Source organism: Triticum dicoccoides, chromosome 3B (assembly GCF_002162155.2).
Source record: "Triticum dicoccoides isolate Atlit2015 ecotype Zavitan chromosome 3B, WEW_v2.0, whole genome shotgun sequence".
NCBI lineage: Eukaryota > Viridiplantae > Streptophyta > Magnoliopsida > Poales > Poaceae > Triticum > Triticum dicoccoides.
The window spans coordinates 149,526,071-149,547,362 of NC_041385.1; the positions used below are offsets into that span (position 1 = coordinate 149,526,071).

At 41.7% G+C, this 21,292-nt stretch overlaps 3 protein-coding genes across 6 annotated transcripts; 2 read left to right on the forward strand and 1 right to left on the reverse strand.

Moving 5' to 3' along the window:
• Positions 1 to 262: 262 nt before the first annotated feature.
• LOC119275263 (zinc finger CCCH domain-containing protein 13-like) lies at positions 263 to 8,484 on the forward strand. 4 transcript variants are annotated; one of them, XM_037556072.1, is made up of 13 exons: positions 263 to 548; positions 624 to 728; positions 3,787 to 5,187; positions 5,415 to 5,422; positions 5,866 to 6,041; positions 6,415 to 6,475; positions 6,551 to 6,649; positions 6,746 to 6,840; positions 6,977 to 7,090; positions 7,225 to 7,292; positions 7,486 to 7,596; positions 7,709 to 7,952; positions 8,059 to 8,484. In XM_037556072.1, the coding sequence occupies exons 3-13, from the start codon at positions 3,872 to 3,874 to the stop codon at positions 8,167 to 8,169; spliced, it is 2,403 nt and encodes an 800-aa protein (XP_037411969.1). In that variant the 5' UTR covers positions 263 to 548; positions 624 to 728; positions 3,787 to 3,871; the 3' UTR covers positions 8,170 to 8,484. The 4 variants fall into 4 exon arrangements, with proteins under 4 accessions (XP_037411969.1, XP_037411968.1, XP_037411971.1 ...); XM_037556071.1 differs by having other exon boundaries at positions 624 to 652; XM_037556074.1 differs by having other exon boundaries at positions 624 to 652; positions 7,718 to 7,952.
• Positions 8,297 to 14,064, reverse strand: LOC119279416 ((S)-beta-macrocarpene synthase-like). Its single transcript, XM_037560655.1, has 8 exons — positions 13,921 to 14,064; positions 12,573 to 12,614; positions 12,362 to 12,416; positions 11,904 to 12,267; positions 11,584 to 11,802; positions 10,517 to 10,656; positions 8,451 to 8,528; positions 8,297 to 8,331 (listed from the first exon to the last, which is right to left on the reverse strand). The coding sequence occupies exons 1-8, from the start codon at positions 14,062 to 14,064 to the stop codon at positions 8,297 to 8,299; spliced, it is 1,077 nt and encodes a 358-aa protein (XP_037416552.1).
• A 1,476-nt stretch (positions 14,065 to 15,540) lies between these two features.
• On the forward strand, positions 15,541 to 16,154 carry LOC119281014. Its single transcript, XM_037561667.1, has one exon. It carries the CDS (start codon positions 15,541 to 15,543, stop codon positions 15,889 to 15,891), a length of 351 nt encoding a protein of 116 aa, XP_037417564.1. The 3' UTR covers positions 15,892 to 16,154.
• Positions 16,155 to 21,292: the final 5,138 nt, after the last annotated feature.

Below are 21,292 nucleotides of genomic sequence, written 5' to 3' on the forward strand. Positions count from 1 at the left end.
TGACAAATTCGAGTGGCTTTTGAGTTAAACTCCCTGGTCAAGTTTTCATCAGCTTGTAATTTGCAAAAATCAATCTTTTCTCTCGTTCATATGGTAGTAAGTTCTTATAGTATTTTTTTTCAATTTAATTAAAATGAAAATGAAAATGGACCTAGGCAAATCGACCGGACTAGGGCAAAGCAGCCGCTCGCTGTGGGCGGCGCACCTGACCTCACCCTCCCGAAGCGTTTTTCCTTCATCGCTCGCTCGCTCGCTCATCCCTTCAAAAAGGCCCAAACACTATCGCGCACAGCTGCTCTCTCGTCTCACCCCTCCCTCTCTCTTGCGGCGGCCGCAGGCAATTCCGCGGCGGCTGGTCGACGGCGGCCCCTGCACCGGCGGATCTGCAGGTGCGGCGCCCCCTCCTCCGTCTCCACCTTCCCATCCCTGCAAGTTTGACCTTGGCGTCACCACCGACGCCTCGCTAATCGCCCGGCCAAACCCTTTCCACCCCATTTCCTCCCCGCCGTCTCCACCCCGTTCCGCAATCTTAGACATCGGGTTCGAAGGTACGAACATTTCAGTCATCTTGTCCAGTGATGATTTTAATCGCAAACTAACCTTCGCAAATTCTGTGTGTGCAGCGTCCAGATCCGCCCCGGCTAGTTTCCTGGTGAGGAACCCTAGCTTGCTCGAGCAATCTTGCCGTCCCTTTTGCCCTGTTATTTACCGCGAGCAATCCGGATTAGGTTTTTTCCCCCAGCAACTTCTAATCTCGCAGATGAATTCCATTCCGTTCTTGTCGCTGTCCTGTTCCGTGGGAAAAAAATGGAAAGATGATGCTTTGTCCGCCCCGCCGCTAATTCCGCCCTGTTCCTGGTCATTTTGTCCGAAGATTAGGTCCGCCCTGCTTACAGTTCTTGGTTTTGTGAGCGCACGCTAGGTTGATGGATTTGATCTCGGTGGGTTGTTTCTATCCCAAATGAAAGGACTTTTGGTGCATTCGCCCATGCCCAGATGCCTAGTTTTTCTGTGGGAAGCCCCTGCCCTAGGTTTTTGTTTGTGGGATGCCCCTGCCCTAGGTTTTTTTCGTGTGGGAAGTCCCTGCCCTAGGGTGATAGAGTCAATTTTCCAGGGATTCAATGTCTTCCCGTATGAATCTGGTTCCGCCATGTTCCTGCTCTTTCGAGCTGATATTTGCCCAATATTTAGGTGCCGGTAAAGCAATCAAGTAAAAGTCGCTGGAGGCCACAAGTTGAGACGAAATTAGACATAAAATTGCACGGTGCACTCTACTTACCTAGCATCATAAAAATAATGTACGTTGAATTAAATAATGCACTCTGATCACTGCCGATGCCTCACACCCCACCCGCCCAAACCCTGTGTGCGCCCGCAATCTTAATCCCGCTTGGATGTTGATAATTTTAGTCATCTCATTTAGTGATGGTTTAGTCGTAAACTAACCTTCGCAAATTGTGGGTGTGCACCATCCAGATCTGCCCCTGCTAGTTTGTTGCTTAGGGAACCTAGCTGGCTTGAGCAATCTGGCCATTTCTTTTTGCCCTTCATTTACTGTGAGCAATCCGGATTAGGTTTTTTTCCCAGCAACTCCTAATATCACAGATGAATTCCATTCCCTTCTTGCCGCTGTCCTGTTCCGTGGGAAAAACGGAAAGAGGATGCAGTGTCCGCCCTGCGGCTAATTCCGCCCTGTTCCTGGTCATTTTGTCCGAAGCTAATAATTGTGGGTTCAATTAGGTCCCCCCGTCTTAATTGTTTCTTGGTTTTGTGAGTGCGCGCTAGGTTGATGGATTTGATCTCGGTGGGTTGTTTCTACCCCAAATGAAAGGACTTTTGGTCCATTCGCCCTAGTTTTTTGTGGGAAGCCCCTGCCCTAGTTTCTTTTGTGTCGGAAGCCCCTGCCCTAGGGTGATAGAGTCAATTTTTGAGGGATTCAATGTCTTCCCTTATGAATCTGGTTCCGCCATGTTCCCGGTCATTCAAGCTGAAATTTGCCCTAGCATTTAGGTGCTGGTAAAGCAATCAAGTAAAAGTCGCTGGAGGTCAAAAGCTGAGACGAAATTAGACAAAATCGCACAATATCTTGTTGAAGGTGCACTCTACTTACCTAGCATCATAAAAATAATGTACTTCGAATTAAATAATGCACTCTGCTCACTGCCGACACCTCACTCCCCACCCGCCCAAACCCTGCACGGCCCAAATGCTGCGTGAGCCCGCAATCTTAATCCTGGCTTTGGATGTTGATCATTTTAGTCATCTCATCCAGTGATGATTTAATCACAAACTTACCTTCGCAAATTGTGGGTGTGAACCATCCAGATCCGCCCCTGCTAGTTTGTTGCTGAGGAAACCTAGCTGGCTTGAGCAATCTGGCCAAATTTTTTGTGCCCTTTATTTACTGGGAGCAATCTGGATTAGTTTTTTTTTTGCAGCTACTTCTGATATCGCATATGAACTCCATTCCGTTCTGGCCGCTGTCCTGTTCCATTAGAAAAATGGAAAGAAGATGCTGTGTCCACCCTGTTCCTTGTCATTTTGTCTAAAGCTGATAATTGTGGGTTCAATTAGGTCCGCCGTGCTTACAGTTCTGCTTGGTTTGTGAGCGCGCGCTAGGTTGTTGGATTTGATCTTGGCGGGTTGTGTGAACCCCAAATGAAATGAGTTTTGGTGAATTCGCCCTTGCTCTAGGTTGATAGAGTCAATTTGAGGGATTCCACGTCGTCTTTGCATCTGTTTCTGGCTCTTGATCCGCCCTGTTCCTACTCATTCTAGCTGAAATTTGCCCTAGTATTTAGGTGCTGGCGATGCAATCAAGTGAAGTTCGTTGGAGGTCACAAGCTGAGACGAAATTAGAAAATAAAATCGCACAATATCTGGTTGAAGGCGCACTCTACTTACCTAGCATCATAAGAATAATGTACTTGAATTAAATATTACAAGCTTCTTCCTTTTTTCTTATGCAATGGAGCAGGTCAGTTGGTATATCATGGTTACGTAAGTGTGATATCTACTATCTTCTGGCCTGTCGAGGTGTCCTATGGCAACTAGCGCTGAGAGCTTGGGGAAGTAGGAATGTAGAACTCATGTTTTGAGCCTTGAATGGGCTGATGGCTTAAACAGCCAATGCTGTCTGTAAAAGATCTTATACACCATACTGGAACCTTTTCCGTAACAGAACAGACAGTGTTATATGTAAATATATATTTACTGTATTTAAGTACTTCATCCGTTCCATAATATAAGATGTTATTACAACCAACATCTTATATTTTAGGACGGAGGGAGTACTCCCGAATAAACAAATACTGGGTCCCAGTTTTACAATGACTAAACTGCATGATCGCCAGAATTTAGTTCACAAGTTTGTTACAAATATCTTCCCGCTTATTCAATCCCATGCTTCCAACACGTGCCCTAGATTGACACTGTTCCTTGAAATTTTGATCACTTGCTTTCTATAACATACTGCATATTCTGTAATTCATTTATTGATTGTCTGGATTGTTATTGGTACACGTAGCTTGCTGTATATTCATTAAGTGTTTACATATCTGGAAGAGTTCCCTTTTTTGGTCTCTAGAAATGATCTGATCTTTTTGGACATGAACATTTTGGTGAAGACCATCATGGAAGGACTTCTTCATTACATTAAATACTTGCTGTACCACAAGCTTATTGTAAACCATGCAACCCGAAGCATCATAATTTTTTATCGTACTGCCTAGCTTTAAAAACAAAGAATTAACTAACATGTTCTGATCAATCTAATTTTTTTTGCAGTGCCTTGTGTCGAAGACTTCAAGATCGTCCTTTTGTATTTGCGTTATTCTTGGCTCACATTGAAGGATTCACATTTTGAGGTAAAATGAGCGGTGCTCCAAAAAGATCGCATGAGGAGGGTAGCCACTCTACACCCGCGAAACGGCCTTTGGACGATAGCAGCTTGTACTCGAGCCCTTCTGGGAAACTCATTCAACCAGGCGGCAGTGATTTCCATGGTCCTTTTGAACATGATGGAAGATTTGCCAAAGTACCACGTGTTGAGTCACGTGATGATAAGAGGCCACCTCTGACACATCGGATGCCTGTTGGCTCCTCCAACTTTGTTGACCACCCGACCTCATCTGACAGCAGATTAGAATCAAAACAAAACAAAGATGCACGGGACACCAAGGTTGATGACCGGGAGGCAAAAGCTGATGCTCGGGATGTCCATAGTGATAGCAGGATTGAATTTCAAGGCAATAAAGCTGAGACTGATGTGAAGACAAACAGCAGAGCAGATGACACTGAAATAAGAGTTGACCGGAGGGCGCATGGTGATTTCACAGGTGATGTTGTCAAATCGGATAAGGATAGCCATCCTACTGGAACTTCAAACATAGCCTGGAAAGATAATAAAGACCATAGAGGTAAAAGATATGTTGATCAGCCAGATGATACTGCAGGATGGCGTTTTCTTCGTCCTGGTATGCAAGGCACTGATGAAACTCTCAAGGTTCAAACTATTGTGGAAGAGCGCAGCTCCAAGGATGCACATGAATCTACTGGTGAGAATAAAATAGAACCTAAAAGTGAAGATAAGTTTAGAGACAAGGACAGGAGAAAGAAAGATGAAAAGTATAGAGATTTTGGTGCAAGAGACGCTGATAGAAATGATCGCAGAATTGGTATTCAGCTTGCAGGTGGTAGTGTTGAACGAAGAGAAATTCAAAGGGATGATCGGGATGCTGAAAAATGGGACAGGGAAAGAAAAGATTCCCAGAAGGACAAGGAAAACAATGAGCGTGAGAAGGATTCTGCCAAGAAGGATTCATTTATAGCAGTTGACAAGGAGAACACAATACTGGAAAAAACAGCTTCTGATGGAGCTGTTAAACCTGCTGAACATGAGAGTACAGCTGCTGAAATGAAGACACTTAAAGATGACACATGGAAATCTCATGATAGGGATCTTAAGGACAAGAAAAGAGAGAAGGATGTGGATACAGGAGACAGGCATGACCAAAGGAGTAAATACAATGACAAAGAATCTGATGATACTGGTCCTGAAGGAGATACAGAGAAAGATAAGGATACTTTTGGAAGTATACAGCGCAGGAGGATGGCACGTCCAAAGGGAGGTAGTCAAGCATCTCAACGGGAACCTCGGTTCCGGTCCAAAATGCGTGATGGTGAAGGGTAAGCTTAACACTGCATCTTACCATGTTTCTTGTACTTGATTCGAATAGCATAATAGTGTGTATGAGCATTGCTATCACGAAGCACATTCCATTTCTGGAAATTTGCACTTCTCTCACCGAGAATGGAAGGCATTTGCCTTCTGACGTCTGTTTACTAAGCAATAATTTTTTTTGCAAGTGATAAGCCCATTGAAAAATCTCACGTTCTTTTATTTCTTCTTGCAGGTCTCAAGGTCAGTTGATTATCTTTATTCCTAGCTGAATAAAATGGAGTAATGGATGGTCATGCTTTTTTTGGAACTGGAGTCATCAACAGCTTAGGATCTAGATAATTTTACATTTCCTTCTCATAAGGTTTTAGTTCACATTGAGATTTTACTGCACATTTTCATACTGTAGGATTTAGTGCTCTGACATCCACTTCAATGTTCAAAATCCCTTCACATTTGGGCTGATCCATTTTATATGTGCACATGCATGTTTTTGTTTTTTCTATCATTTGGCCAAATCCAGCTGGAGCAAAAATGGATTAGTTATGATGATCCTTTTTTTTGAAATCCTTTTTACATAGAAATTATTGACGAGATTCAGTTTCAAGCCGCATAAAATGATTCTTTTGCCATGGTCCATTATCACCAGCTTTCTATTTGCTATCTTAATATCCTCATCGGTGCAGGTAAATCTGAGGTATCTGCAATTGTATATAAAGCTGGTGAATGCATGCAAGAGCTTCTGAAATCATGGAAAGAGTTTGAAGCTACCCCAGATGCTAGAAATACTGAGAATCAACAAAATGGTCCTACTCTTGAAATTCGGATACCTGCGGAGTTTGTTACTTCCACGAATCGGCAAGTAAGTGTACTGATTCCTTAGGTGATTTCTGCATTAGACTTTTTAGTCACGTAATCAATCGCCATGCCTGTGTTGCTGGATTATTTTTCCTTTTCCTTAAGTAGCATAAGGGAAACAATAAATGATGAACATTTGAAAGTGCATTCATTACTGTCTCGCCTTCCATTTGAAATGCTATAGGAGTTTCTTCATTTTTAATTTCACTATGTTTTTCTGAGGCATGGACGAACAAACTGTTTATCTTACACTTTTTGACATCACGTAGGCTGAAGATTGCATCGCTCCTTTTTTAGTGTTGTTTAACAATTGTAGCGAACTTCTTCCATTAGCTACTTTATCCACATGTTAAATACTAAAAACCTCTGTTTTGTAGGTAAAAGGCGCTCAGCTTTGGGGAACAGATGTTTATACAAATGATTCAGACCTTGTGGCTGGTAGGTGCTTCATTGTTTTTTTCAATCTTCTAAAGTAGCTCAGAAAGCCGGTGTTCTAATGACCGTTTCTTTTAGTGTTAATGCATACTGGTTACTGCTCCCCTACATCATCACCTCCACCGTCTGCCATCCAAGAACTGCGTGCAACTGTTCGTGTGCTACCACCACAAGACAGTAAGCATTAACTAATTTTGTGTCAATTCAGTTGGACATGCTTAAAATGTCAGATTGTTGAATCAGTAGTCTTATAAAACATGGTATATCTCCCAGGCTATACTTCAACACTAAGGAACAATGTCCGTTCACGTGCTTGGGGCGCTGGTATTGGTTGTAGCTTCCGCATAGAACGCTGCTGCATTGTTAAGGTATTAAGACTGTAAAACTGTACAGAATATTATAATATTTGCCTTTTATTTATTCTGTTGATGCTACAAACTCGTGAAATCCTTTTATTGATCACTGTTTGAAGATTGGCTGCTTAGCATGCTTTACGCTTTGCAGAAAGGTGGTGGTGCCATTGATCTCGAGCCTCGCCTTAGCCATACGTCAGCCGTGGAGCCTACACTAGCTCCAGTTGCAGTGGAGCGTACAATGACAACAAGAGCAGCAGCTTCTGTAATTTTCTGATACTCTTTGTTTTTCTCTCTTAACAATTTTTTTGTTCTATTTTCAGTATTTTATTTTTTCTTCTTGTAACCAGACCTTCGTTTCTATTCTCTACTAAGGTTTTATCAATATGTTTCATGCAGAATGCATTACGTCAACAAAGATTTGTTCGGGAAGTTACAATACAGTACAATCTCTGCAACGAGCCATGGTACATTCTGGACTTACCTCCTGACCGTTCATTTTCTGTTCATCAAAGTACCTATATTGCCATTTCTGTGTCATAGCCGTTCTGGTGTTTTTGAGCGCTCATGTCTTCTGCAGCTCTGCTTGTAGAAGCTGCTGCCTTGTTCTGTTTTGAGCCGAGGTTGCTCCTAGTAAGCCATTCTTTTTTCTTCCTTCAGGTTAAAGTACAGTATAAGCATTGTGGCGGACAAGGGATTGAAGAAGTCTCTTTATACTTCTGCGAGGCTGAAAAAGGGCGAAGTCATATACTTGGAAACACATTTCAATAGGTACAAAATGACTGGCTTATTGTCCTAACACTGTTGTGTTTGTTGGCATTCTTGTTGACTTTCACTTGCATGTTACTCACTGTCTTCCAATTCTTGTCTTGTTGGCCTTAAGTTCTCGCAGGTATGAGCTGTGCTTTAGTGGGGAAAAGCCTCGCTCCATTGGATCAAATTCCAATGCATCTGATTTGGAACCGGAAAAACACCAGAACAATAGCCACCACCATTTGCAAAACGGGGACAGGGGCAACACGGAACATGAACTCCGGGACGTGTTCCGATGGTCACGGTGTAAGAAGGCCATGCCTGAGGTTGCCATGAGATCCATTGGTATCCCACTGCCAGCTGAACAAGTTGAGGTAATTTCCCTCTACAGCAAAGCCCATATCATTCTCTCTTTTTTACCCCATTGGGCGTAGGCGCGGCATCATTCAACTTTGTCATCTCTTACCCGTGGCAACGCAGGTGCTGCAGGACAATCTGGAGTGGGAGGATGTGCAGTGGTCGCAGACCGGCGTCTGGGTCTCTGGGAAGGAGTATCCGCTCGCCCGCGTGCATTTCCTCTCGGCGAACTAGCGATGGCTGCACTCTGGTAGCAGCAGGCATATGAAGGAACCATTTTCTTCGTTCTTGAATGCTGCTGCTTTGCCACCGTGCCATGCCATCTTGTTTGTGTATAAAAGAAGGAAAAGAGAAGAGAAGCTCAGGAGTTGTTGTAGGCCGTGTTGTGCCTGTAATCTTTGTTACACACCAATAACCGTTATATGTCTGTCTGAGAGATGTAATTCTTGGTTCTTGAGTTAGGCAAAACCGGATTATTATTCGCTGATTATTGAATGTTGGATGTAAGTTGGAACTATTTATCATCGAATGTTTCTTGGCTGTAGCCCATGGGAATATGGTTTTCATGAAAAATATCAACACATTAACACTAACTCTTTCATGAAAAACAATACCTTTTTTAGTGAACTATTGAAAGTAATACTATAATTTGTTGGAAACCTAGTACAAACACAGCTCAGATACGCACGCGTAGAGCCTGCCCACCCACACACACAATGTACACAAGCGTGCACACCCTAGCCCTACGAGCTCCTCTGAAAGATTAAGCCAACAAATCTTGAGAACAATGAAGTTACCACACACAACTTGTAGCCGATGGGAACATCAACTCCCAATGAACAAAAATCTTGGAATAAATCCAGGAAAATGGAAGCACCCTTTCAAAGTATAGTACTTGAACCCCAGTTGATAGGTTCACCACAAGGAATCTACACTTCTGAGCTATGCTCAATTCGTCGATACTATCAAATTTTCTATCAACATATGGGAAAATAAAAGATAATTACCGTGTCAAAAAGTCAATTGGTGAGTTAATTTTGTACTCTCATGAAATGTTTAAAGGTGTGTTTTATTTTGATAATTCATATCTTGTTCAAAAAATGTATCTGATAAAAAATGACTTTTCTAAATTGAAGGCCTTGTCCCATTTCCATTTTAAAATAAGGTAAAATTACATACATGCGAACTAGCTAGGTTTATCACATGACCTACATCAAAATTGTTTCATTGAAAGTATATCCAACTCCCTAAATGGATATTGATTACTGACGGCAATGTGTGGTGGACTAATAAATATGTGATTCAAATGTATAATTGTGTTTAAACTCTAACAACTAGAGAATGAATGTTATTGGCAGTCACCCAAATGAATAAGAGAAGAAGAGACCACACTTGTTGATGATAAAATTATATACTACAAAGGTTTCTAATGATTTAAGTATTATATTGATTATGGGAAAAAAATTGGATCAAGAGTGACACATCTTATAGCAGGTGACAAAGCTTAGCATTGTTGTAATGCTTAACCATTATCACCCGTAGCCTCACAAGATTAACTTCTGGAGTGTCAGTTATTAACCACTAATATATGGAACAGAAGCTTGAAATTCTACGAGTCAAAGAGTTCAGTGGAAACCACTATCCTAGTACTCCTTGCATTCCCTTATATAAGGTCACTTCATATTTCTATATCTAACTTTGACCATTAATTTTACCAACAAAACATGAGTTATATGCCATAAAAAATATGTCATGGAATGCACATTTTAAAGAACTTTCTGATGATATGTTTTTTATGACATATAATCCATATTTTGTTGACCAAAATTATGAGTCAAAGTTTGACAATAAAAACAAAGTGGCCTTGTATAAGGGAATGAAGGGAGTATTTTTTTTCTACAGTATTTATTTCAAAGTTTGAATTGTCTAAAACTTCCATCTAGATTGATTGGTCATTCGATTAGTTCAACCAGGACTTGGTTTGGATCTTAGTACACCATCTCATTAATTTGGTAGAAGCATTTGGGTTATGTCCCCAATGCATAGGGCTGGAATCGCAACCTGTATGCTACCATCTATAGGGTATCCACTTAAGTTTGATATGTGTGTATGTATGTATGAGTGCTTGAGTAGCAATTGCAATTTGGATCTCAGGCAACATCACCCGAGGCCACATAATTAGGTAATAGTATTGTTGCAATAATGACAATTTCATTCTGATGACTATTTATAACAGGCTCCAACGCCAAGAAACACAAAGCATTACAAAAGGCTCATCGGGTCGGCATAGTCCTATACGTGTTCTAGTTCCACTATTTGAAGCGAAAGTTAAGTATTTTCTCTTGTAGACTTGCAAACAGATCAATCTAATTTTAATTTATTTACTTAAAGTATGTTACCATTTTTACTTTATATCAGCTTAACAACATTAATAAAATATAACATTTTTAGTCTTAGCTAGATCATGGTATTTCATCTTGGCGGCACACAACGACCAAATATTACTAAGAGAATATATATTAAAATAAACTAAGTGCACATTTCAATATGACAAACTAGTTTTATGAGGTAAATATAATACTTGCCGATTCTTTAAGATAAACAACACGGTAGCTCTTCCCAGGTCCTAAATGCTCCTCAAAAGAACGAAATGTTTCCAACAAATATAAGTAGATATCCTTCATGTATTCTGGAAGCACATCTACTGCACCTTCATCCCACCTGCATTTCACTATGTTAGACCATACCACTACTTAATAAAGTAATACTTGTGATGCATTTAAAAAAAACTTCAAGAATGAAATGAATTTGTGTTTCTACAAAAAAACTAATACAGTTAAATGAATAATTAACAATGGTACTTTCCTTCGTATCTTATATAAACATCGCTCCACGACGATGTCCCAATTTTCACTCTAATGTTTGCATGTGTATTAATAAATTGTTTCTTGTACTAGAATTACCATAATTCAATGGTACTATATTTTTTTAATTTTTTTGCCAATATGGAATTACTTATAGTTCTAAAATATTTAGTTATTTATGGAGTTATAGTGTAACTAGTGTGTGAGGTATAATGTTTATTACGTAGACAACTTAATATAAGTATTTCACTTTTTCTAAAGAAAAATTGTATTAAGACACAAGGCACAACAATATAGTAGCATAGCTAATATGCCATCCCAATAGAATCATGGACGTCATGAGGACATACCCGACATAATACATTCTAGTTATAATGCAACACTTCACTATTTCTTTTGTGTTTGTATGACTCGATATTACTATTTATTTTCATGCTTATTCTAATGTATATTTAGTTCATATATTAAAACTATTACAAAACACATGTATTATAATTATTAGAAAAAACTACTCCATCCGTTTTTATTTAGTCCGCATATTAGCTTTGGTCAAAGTCAAGCTTTGCCAACTTTGACCAAGTTTATAAACAAAAGTATTAACATACCAGGACAATTAGATTTATTATTGAATGTACTTTCACACCATATGGATTTGTTATGGTAAATATTTATAATTTTTTCTAAAAATTTGGCCAAACTTTACAAAGTTTGACTTCAGTCAACTCTAATATGCGGAGTAAATAAAAACGGAGGGAGTAATTGGCGAAGGGAAGGAGGATTTAACCTATTAATTGCTTCTGCAAGTTGCATGCTCTCTTCAGTGCTACCATAGGTGTCCAATATGTCATCTATTATAGTCATGAAAGCAGTGATCTTTGTAGCTATAATACGGGAATAAGAATATTTGTGATTGTAGCTAGTTCCATTTATCCAAAAATAAGTTTCTACTATTCTGTCTCTTACGAAACTCAAATTTGATCCGACCTTGAGTTTCTGCCACCACCTAGAATGAGCATAACATAAGTCAATTGGCATTCTTATGATAACAAGAAAAAGAACGCATTGTAGACTAATTTCAAGAAGAGAATTATAAAAAAAACTTACAAGGTGACCTCTTTTAACTCCTCACAGAAAAGAAGTTGCAGAATATTAAAATTCAATTTTGCAAGCTCCAATATGGCTTCATTTCGTGTAGGCTCTTTTTCATAACAAGGTATGTAGCTTCTTGCTTCTAATATCCTAACCCTTCTAAAAGGAGGTGTAAGAAGGGCAAAATACACTTCCTCTACACATGGTGATTCCAAATGTTCTAACGCGCCAAGGAGGTGTTTTTTAGTGAAATAGATTGCCTTGTCAAGTACTTTCTCTCCCTTGGTCCTCATATGCGCTGCACTATATGAGCTCAATAAACTATTTGTATCTGATTGAAAGAAATCTCCTTGTTTGTCTTGAAATTTATTGAATACATCTGCAATGTTTATTGAAAATGGACATTAATGATTTCCAAGAAATCAATGTTTGATTGCTATATATCTTGGTTGTGTAAGTTTATGGGGCCTTACCAGATGAGACATCATATCTATTTTTCCGCAAAAGATAAAATCGAAGTGAAACCAACTGTAGATTATTATCATCATAATCAGAGTTCAAAACGACATCCAGTAGTTCCCCGATCTCATTCTCGTAGTGGTAGTCCAAGCCAAGTCGTTCAAGCGAGAGTATAAGCTCCATTACTTTTTGTATTCCATTTGACTCTTTTATTATTGCTCTTACTTGCTCCAATAAAACTTCCATTCTTTCTCTCATCTGAGGTTGCTGCAATAATGTAAATGGTATTACTAATCAATCATGTAGACCACTAATGCTTTGCATCATAGTGTTCACCATAATGCTACAATTTCAAGAACTGCAATAAAAATGACACACCATTAAAATATCTTAACAAACTAGAACATTTATTTCTAAGTTAGTTGATTCTTATTTTTAAGTCAATGTTCTAACCATTTAATATCTATGTAATGAAATTGGATAGCTACACATTCAAGATATTATAGCAATTTTAGTTCTAGAAATATGCAATGAGGCAGTTGCATGGTATTACAAATGAACTTCAAATTCGTGTGCAACTCTTGGTTTTATGATATGCTACTTGGCTGATTTACAAATAATAGTTGCTCTCAAGTAACTATGAAAAATTCTACAAGAAAAACATTCTTAATTAATACAAATAATGGTAGAATCTAATTTATACCTAATATGGTGACTATTGTTGTAAAAGTTTCCGCCAAAAATAATAATTCTTTCAGAGATAAAAAGATGTTACAACTAATTAAAACACATACCCATCACACAAAAACGTTGCATAGCATCGAAACAAATCATGGACGTTTTCCAGCATTTGTTTGTTGGAAGCTGTTTGTGATAACAAATCCTTACGATAGTGTAGACTGTCATTTAGAAAAACAACTTAATGTTGCATTGTACTCCCTTCGTCCGGGTTTATTAGGCCCCCTTGTATTTTGGGCCAAATTTTGACTCTAGATTCAATTTGCAAAATATAAGTAATATTTCAAACAAAATTATATTGTTGTATTCGTATTCAAAGGAAGTTTTCAATGGCACCATTTTTCTACATATAATTCATATTATATTACGCAAATGTATGGTCAAACTTGGGCTCAAAATGTGAATCTGCCTAATAAATATGGACGGGGGGAGTACAAATATTGTATTTTGTGTCATTGTGTGTACAACGTGGCATAGTGTGATTGTCATGTTTTCACGAGAAGAGCTAAATCATGAGTTTACTTAATAAATATGATAATTTTTCTTTAAAATTGGGCCGACGCATGCATGCATGCATGTTTGGTATTGCATTGATTCGGCAAATTGAAGTCATTTGTATATTCACCTAAATAAGCCGATGTCATGCAAAAAATCTTTCCACGACCCTATAGTTATCTCCAGGGCCGGCCCATAGGCCGGGGGAACGGGGCAACCGCCCTGGGCCCCTGGGAGGTAGGGGCCCCGACCCAGGTAGTAGTATACGTGTTAGGATATTTTCTTCTTTAGGTCCAGAAAAAAAAGGCCCAAGCCCACCACGTTGCTAGCACTCACGGACCGAAAGAATACGCTGCTGCAGCACCGCATCGATCTCCTCCAACTCCAGTATCCTCGCCTCCTCCCCAAAATTCTCTAATCCAAGAGAACAACGCCGCCCCTCCCGTGCATTTCCAAATTCGAGGTGCCGCTCCAGTGCATCCATTAATGGAGACTGAAGGTGCTATTCTCTTCCCCAATCATCTCTTTTTGCATCCTCAACGTTCCCACCAAGTAGACGTTTGAGGAATTGAGGAATCACCGCATTAGAGATGGTACGTCTCCCTCCAATTCATCTCTTCCTAGTTCATACTCTTGTGTTGGCCTGTTATTAAAAGCTTCATTGGATCCAGGGATGAGAAGGGGGGACGGGGAATGAGTGTTGCAACCTTGCAGATCTGGGAAGCTACATCAACAATTCGACATCAAGGTATATGCTCATATTCAGGTGCTTTGGTTTTTTCTGTAATTGTTTGGTGACATATCTTCTAAAAAATGTTTACTAGTGAAAAAAGGAAGTGAAAAAACATAGAGATGAACTGGTAGAATCACAGAAAGGTTCAATTGACATTTTTTAGAAACGGTAGTTCTTCGAAGAACTTAAAGTGTTCAGAAGTATATTTGCCTTCTTACTTGGCTCAAAAGACTTTTATTGAATGATATTTAATTATGCAAATGCTGTGCTAAATTTGTACAAACGGTTTCTCAAAGTTATGTTGAATTAGATGATCTCTTCTCGGAATTACAACTATGACAAATGACTATACCGGAATCTGATGTGCCATTGCGTGCTATGGAGATCTTCGAGTTCGTTGGAGACATAGACTCTTTTCCGAATATATTAATAGCTTATCAAATTTTATTTGCTGTACCATTCACTGTAGCATCAGCTGAACTCAGTTTCTCAAAGTTGGAGTTATTGGGAAACTATTTCAAATTATCAATGTCACATGAAAGATTGAATGGTCTTGCTGCTTTATGCATTGAGAAAGCAAAGTTGGATGAAATAAAAAATACTGATGCACAGATCTGATCATCATGTTCAGGAAGCTTTGGAGACTTTTTCTTCGGGTGAAGACACCGAGTAACGGACAGATTAGAGAAAATAGAAACTAGTGTAAGTTCTCATGTATTAACATTATATCTCATATTCTCATGATAACACAAACACTTCAAGTTGCTATCAGCTTTGACAAGGTTTTCATACTTAGAAGAGCGAGATGATTGTCTCTTTGTGGCCCTTAAAAGAGCGATCCTTTGTAGAACTATATTGTTTCCATACTATTAGGATGTAGTTCTCTAGACCGTCAATCTATGTTATGTACTGAATTGCTTTCGAAATACAATATATTCTGAATTTTTATTTGTTTATAAGGGCCCCATTTTGTCGTCTCGCCCCAGGGCCCTGAATATGTATGGACCGGCCCTGATGACATGTGGACTTTACATTAATGTTTGGTTATTTACAGAGACATTCAACCGAAGGAGCCCGATCGACGACGGTGGAGGACGGGCCTGGCTTATCCACTCGTTCTCCCCTCCTTTTTATAATCCCGCCACCTTTAGCAACGGACGCGCGAAGCCACCCCCGCCAACTCTTAAACTCGCCCCGCGGTTCCTTCCGTTCCTCGCTTCCTCGCTAATGGCAGCAGCGTCAGGAACCGCCGCGACGTTCTCCATCAGGACGCCGGCGCCGGGGCTCCGGCGGCCCTGCGCCGGCGCCGCCGCGGCCGGCGGGGGCGCCAAGTGGTGGGCGCCGCTGCTGGGGTGGTCGGGCCAGCCCGACTACATCGACTCCCAGCCGGCCGCTGAACCGGCGCCGAAGGAGGAGCGGGGGAAGAGGCGGTTCGGGGTGCTGACGGAGGAGAAGGCGCGGCAGCTGCGGCTGAGGATGATGGAGACGGAGAGCTTCCACGACGTCATGTACCACTCCGCCATCGCCTCCCGCCTCGCCTCCGCCCCGCCCGACACCGCTCGCCGCACCAAGCCGTAGCCTAGCCACGCGCGCGCGCTCCCTTGCCGTACGTGGCCGCCGTTCGAGGAGCAGCTCAGCTCATCGGCCGGCGGGAAGCCATGCATGCGCAGCTGTGTATTTGTATATAAATAGCAGAAGCTTTTGTTCGTTCGTTCTAGACCGCGACCATGCTCTCCTCCTGGATTGGGATGGACTGATCAAAGAAAAGGAAAAAAAAACATCAGTCCTGTAACAACACCTGCAACCAAGAATGTTGTTGTGAGACAATAATAATAATAATACTGCTGCAGGATGTACGTATGGTATGGTATGTACCGCCATTGACGTTTCTCGATCTCTGTTCAATGAAGCATAGATCCGGATGCTCACAATTTCTTCCTGCTACCATCATCAACGATTTCTGTACTGGCACTAGTCAATGATGATGCATGGCGAGACCTTGCAAAAATTCGTCCAGGCCTCGATCATCCGTCCTTGCGTATCATTGTCTCCGGCGGAAAATGAGTCAAGTCTCTGTCCATCAGGGGTTCAGGACTCGCAAGTGCACGTCGCCCTCCGCGATGATTCATGCATGCGACTCCATCGGCGACTCGGCGTCCCCGTCCAGGCCAGGGAGCACAAGATAAGCCAGTAATCCCAGTCTCAGTGTGTGTTTATCGTCGATCCGTAGCGATCTGATTTGATGGAGCACGTCGCACGTCATCGCCATTTGATTCAAGCTGTACGCTGTCAGTTGAATAACCCCGCGGAGACATTCGCACCGATCGATCGAGACCGACGTCTGCCTGCCTGACTTGTTCTAGTGTCATCCTTGTTTGTGGTTTAGGATAAAGGATACTGTCAGGGAGAGAGCCACGTGGTCGGAGCAATATACTCTGGCCAGTACTATGTCAGTGCCTCAGAAAGCAAGCAGCTTGACTGAAAGAGAGAGAAAAAACTTTAACTAGAGTACGTAGTGCTATCATGTTAAGTTCACTTGGCCAAGCATATGCACGAGTCAGCCAAAGGTGAATTTTCACGGCATAAGATGGCGCGAGTTACTTTGTGGAGTCCACCATATGATAGGATGATCCACGAGGACTGGAGGACCTTATTTTCCGAGTAACTTCCGGCCAAGTTTTCCTCTAGAAAACTTCCTTCCGGTTAATTACCCGAGCAAATAAAAGAGTCGGAGACGGCGAAGAATGGCCAGCTGCATGCGCATGACTCGGCGCTCCGCCGGTTTTGCTTTATCCACAACGTCAGCGGCGGCCGGCGGGATGGGGTCGGTTGCTGCTTATCCGTTCCTTCGTTCGTTCCTCCTCAGCTCCAACCTCCAAGGCGGCGGTGTTCTGACGCACGTCGCTCTCTGCCTGCCTGAACCTGGAACTGCAAGCACCCGTTACCAGTCCGTCACAAGCCGGAGCCTTCGTGTCCGGTATTATTTTTACTAAATGACACCTGGAGGATCTTATTTCACCCACTGACACTCCCAAAAACTCATTTTGCCGTCTGACCCCCTACGCGCCGGACCGATAGGCGTCTCACTTGCACGTTGCCGCGCCGTCCATGATGGCGCCTTTGACCGAGGCTGACGACCGGCCGCCGGCATGGTAACCACTACACACGCCCACCCGGGAGGCGTGATTCAGCCGGATGAGTCGAGTTTCTACGCTGGACCTTCTTCTCGTAGTAATAAGACAGTCTGATATATCCAAGTATCGGTGGGTGTTGTAATTGCATCAAGCTAACATATCGGATAATCTGATGTGCTCCCACGGCATGCGCATCTATTTGGCGCGATGCGCTTGCCAAATCATCCGGCACATTAAGTTGGCACGGCTGAGTCCTTGTGGTTCATAGCTGCACGTCGCCGCGCCTACTTACTTGGTATTTATTCTAAAATAAAAAAATTACCTTGCTAGACGCTTAAAAAATCAGACGGTCTGACTCTTCATTATTCTGTCACTGTTGTGGGGGTCCATGATGGCATTGAAAGCGTTCTATTTAGCACCTCAACCCTTTTTTAAAACCATTTGCCATTACTCCCCGCCGCCCTTTGTCCTCCCCTTCCCTGCCGCCACTCGTCCTCCTCTTCCCCATCGCCGACGCCACCACCTGCACGCACCTCCTGTTAGAATTAATCCAAGGCGTCAAGTTGATCTACGGAGGACCAATCACTCACAAAGGCACAACACTGAGATTTGTTAACAAGGTTTATCGTTATGGTTACATCCACGGGGTTTGACTACGTGCGCTCCTCCTAGTGACGCCGTCACAATACCGCACCCCGGCCGCCCGGGCATCGGCACATCCCGCCGTCTCCTGCTGCGTTCTTGTGCTATTATGTTGGCATAGATTACACCCTGTGTATGCCCCATTATATATGAGAGGCCCAGGATACAAGTGTCCTACTAGGACACGACTCCATACCCTGTAAACACAATACAACTACAAGTCCAACTGTAACCTATCTTGTACACTATATTTGACACAACTCTAACAAACTCCACCTTGGCGAGTATTCTTCACCACCGTGAATTCGTCCATGCGTCAAACTTCCATGTACATTGGACTTGAGCTCATCCCATGATTATCGCTGCTACTTCAAAGACTCCATGTGACTCCACCTGCAACTTGTAGTCCCTTCTTTCTTAACCACAATGAAGACTTGAGCAATATTAAGTTCCTTATTACTCTAGTTTATGCTCCCAACTTCCGGAGTATTCGTTTATCACCGATCTGCGTGTAAAGTGAACAACTCACTTATCAGGTGGCATACATAAGAGTTACCTGAACTCAACATCACCGCTCCTTTCTTGACTACCAGTTTGAAACCTGAAGGAATTTCATCGTTGCTTGTAGTCATCCCGAGTCAAATTCGCAGTTGTCTCACCACATGTATGACCACGAGAGCCCTGGCCCGTCTCCATGTATGACCACGATAGGGTGGCTATATCATTCAGTTTAGTAAGATGTGCCACAACAATTTTAGATTCATACCCATAGAAAGGATCAGCTTCAACCAAAATAATTAACTTAGGATCGACTGAGAAATCATAATCCTTATCAATAACATAGATAGGTGAAGTAGCAAAAGCAGAGTCATATTTCATTCTAGCATTCAGAGACTTTTCTTTCAACTTAGCTAACAGTTTCTTAAGATCATATCTATCATTGCAAGCAAAACGGTCTCTAGCAGTTTCTTCATCCATAACGTAACCCTCAGGCACAATAGGCAATTCATATCTAGGGGGAGAATCTTCATTATCACTTTCATTAATATCATCAGTTTCAATAATTTCATTCTCTCTAACCCTAGCATGTTGTTCATCCAGAAATTCACCTAATGACACATTATTATCAAGCAGAGAAGTAGTTTCATCATAAGCATCATGCATAGCAGAAGTGGCATCATCAATAACACACGACATATCAGAATCAATAGCAGGTGTAGGTGTCACAAGTTTACTTAAAACAGAAGGTGAATCAAGTGCAGAGCTAGATGGCAGTTCCTTACCTCCCCTCATAGTTGAGGGAAAGATCTTGGTTCTTTTATCTTTCAAATTCCTCATAGTGATCAACAGATATAAATCCCAAGTGACTCAAAGAATAGAGCTATGCTCCCCGGCAATGGCGCCAGAAAAGAGTCTTGATAACACACAAGTATAGGGGATCGCAACAGTTTTCGAGGGTAGAGTATTCAACCCAAATTTATTGATTCGACACAAGGGGAGCCAAAGAATATTCTCAAGTATTAGCAGTTGAGTTGTCAATTCAACCACACCTGGAAGACTTAATATCTGCAGCAAAGTATTTAGTAGCAAAGTAGTATGGAAGTGACGGTAACGGTGGCAAAAGTAACAGTAGCAGTTTTGTAGTAATCGTCACAGTGGCAACGGAGAAGTAACTAAGCCAAGATCAATATGAAACGAGCTCATAGGCAATGGATCAATGATGGATAATTATGTCGGATGCAATTCATCATGCAACAGTTATAACATAGGGTGACATAGAACTAGCTCTAGTTCATCAATATAATGTAGGCATGTATTTCGAATATAGTCATACGTGCTTATGGAAAAGAACTTGCATGACATCTTTTGTCCTACCCTCCCATGGCAGCGGGGTCCTATTAGAAACTAAGGGACATTAAGGCCTCCTTTTAGTAGAGTACCGGACCAAAGCATTAGCACTTAGTGAATACACGAACTCCTCAAACTACGGTCATCACCGGGAAGTGTCCCGACTATTGTCACTCCGGGGTTTGCCGGATCATAACACGTAGTAGGTGACTATAACTTACAAGATAGGATCAAGAACTCACATATATTCATGAAAACATAATAGGTTCAGATCTGAAATCATGGCACTCGGGCCCTAGTGACAAGCATTAAGCATGGCGAAGTCATAGCAACGTCAATCTTATAACATAATGGATACTAGGGATCAAACCCTAACAAAACTAACTCGATTACATGGTAAATCTCATCCAACCCATCACAGTCCAGCAAGCCTACGATGGGATTACTCACGCACGGCGGTGAGCATCATGAAATTGGCGATGGAGGATGGTTGATGATGACAATGGCGATGGATTCCCCTCTCCGTAGCCCCGAACGGACTCTAGATCAACCCTCCCAACGAAGATTAGGGCTTGGCGGCGGCTCCGTATTGTAAAACGCGATGAATCCTTCTCTTTGATTTTTTCTCCCCGAACGTGAATATATGGAGTTGAAGTTGAGGTCGGTGGAGGTCCAGGGGTCCCACGAGGCAGGGGGCGTGCCCTACACCCTCGTGGACAGGGTGTGGGCCCCCTTATGTTGATTCTTTCGCCAATATTTTTTATTAATTCCAAAACGTGACTCCGTGGAGTTTCAAGTCATTCTGAGAACTTTTATTTCTGCACAAAAATAACACCATGATAGTTCTGCTGAAAACAACGTCAGTCTGGGTTAGTTCCATTCAAATCATGCAAGTTAGAGTCCAAAACAAGGGCAAAAGTGTTTGGAAAAGTAGATACATTGGAGACGTATCAAATAGTAACTTAGCAAGAACAGTATGTGGAAAAACTCATAGGCATTGGATCGGTGAATTCATTGGATGATATTCATCATATAACAGTCGTAACCTAGGGTGACGCAAAACTAGCTCTAGTTCATAAATATAATGTAGGCATGTATTCCGTAAATAGTCATACATGCTTATGGAAAAGAACTTGCATGACAGATTTTGTCCTACCCTCCCGTGGCAGCGGGGTCCATAAGGAAACTAAGGGATATTAAGGTCTCCTTTTAATAGAGAACCGGAACAAAGCATTAACACATAGTGAATACATGAACTCCCCAAACTATGGTCATCACCGAAAAGTATCCTAATTACTATCACCCTGGGGTTTACGAATCATAACACGTAGCAGGTGCATATGACTAGCAAGATC

Excerpts from the sequence above, each read along its gene's own strand:
- LOC119275263 (XM_037556072.1), top strand. The coding sequence starts at position 3,872 with ATGAGCGGTGCTCCAAAAAGATCGCATGAGGAGGGTAGCCACTCTACA. Across the intron at positions 7,091-7,224 it reads CAACAAGAGCAGCAGCTTCT|AATGCATTACGTCAACAAAG; the intron begins GTAATTTTCTGA and ends TGTTTCATGCAG. Across the intron at positions 7,953-8,058 it reads TGCCAGCTGAACAAGTTGAG|GTGCTGCAGGACAATCTGGA; the intron begins GTAATTTCCCTC and ends GTGGCAACGCAG.
- LOC119279416 (XM_037560655.1), bottom strand. The coding sequence starts at position 14,064 with ATGGATGCACTGGAGCGGCACCTCGAATTTGGAAATGCACGGGAGGGG. Across the intron at positions 12,268-12,361 it reads TAGATATGATGTCTCATCTG|ATGTATTCAATAAATTTCAA; the intron begins GTAAGGCCCCAT and ends TAAACATTGCAG. Across the intron at positions 10,657-11,583 it reads CTTGCAGAAGCAATTAATAG|GTGGGATGAAGGTGCAGTAG; the intron begins GTTAAATCCTCC and ends AGTGAAATGCAG.
- LOC119281014 (XM_037561667.1), top strand. The coding sequence starts at position 15,541 with ATGGCAGCAGCGTCAGGAACCGCCGCGACGTTCTCCATCAGGACGCCG.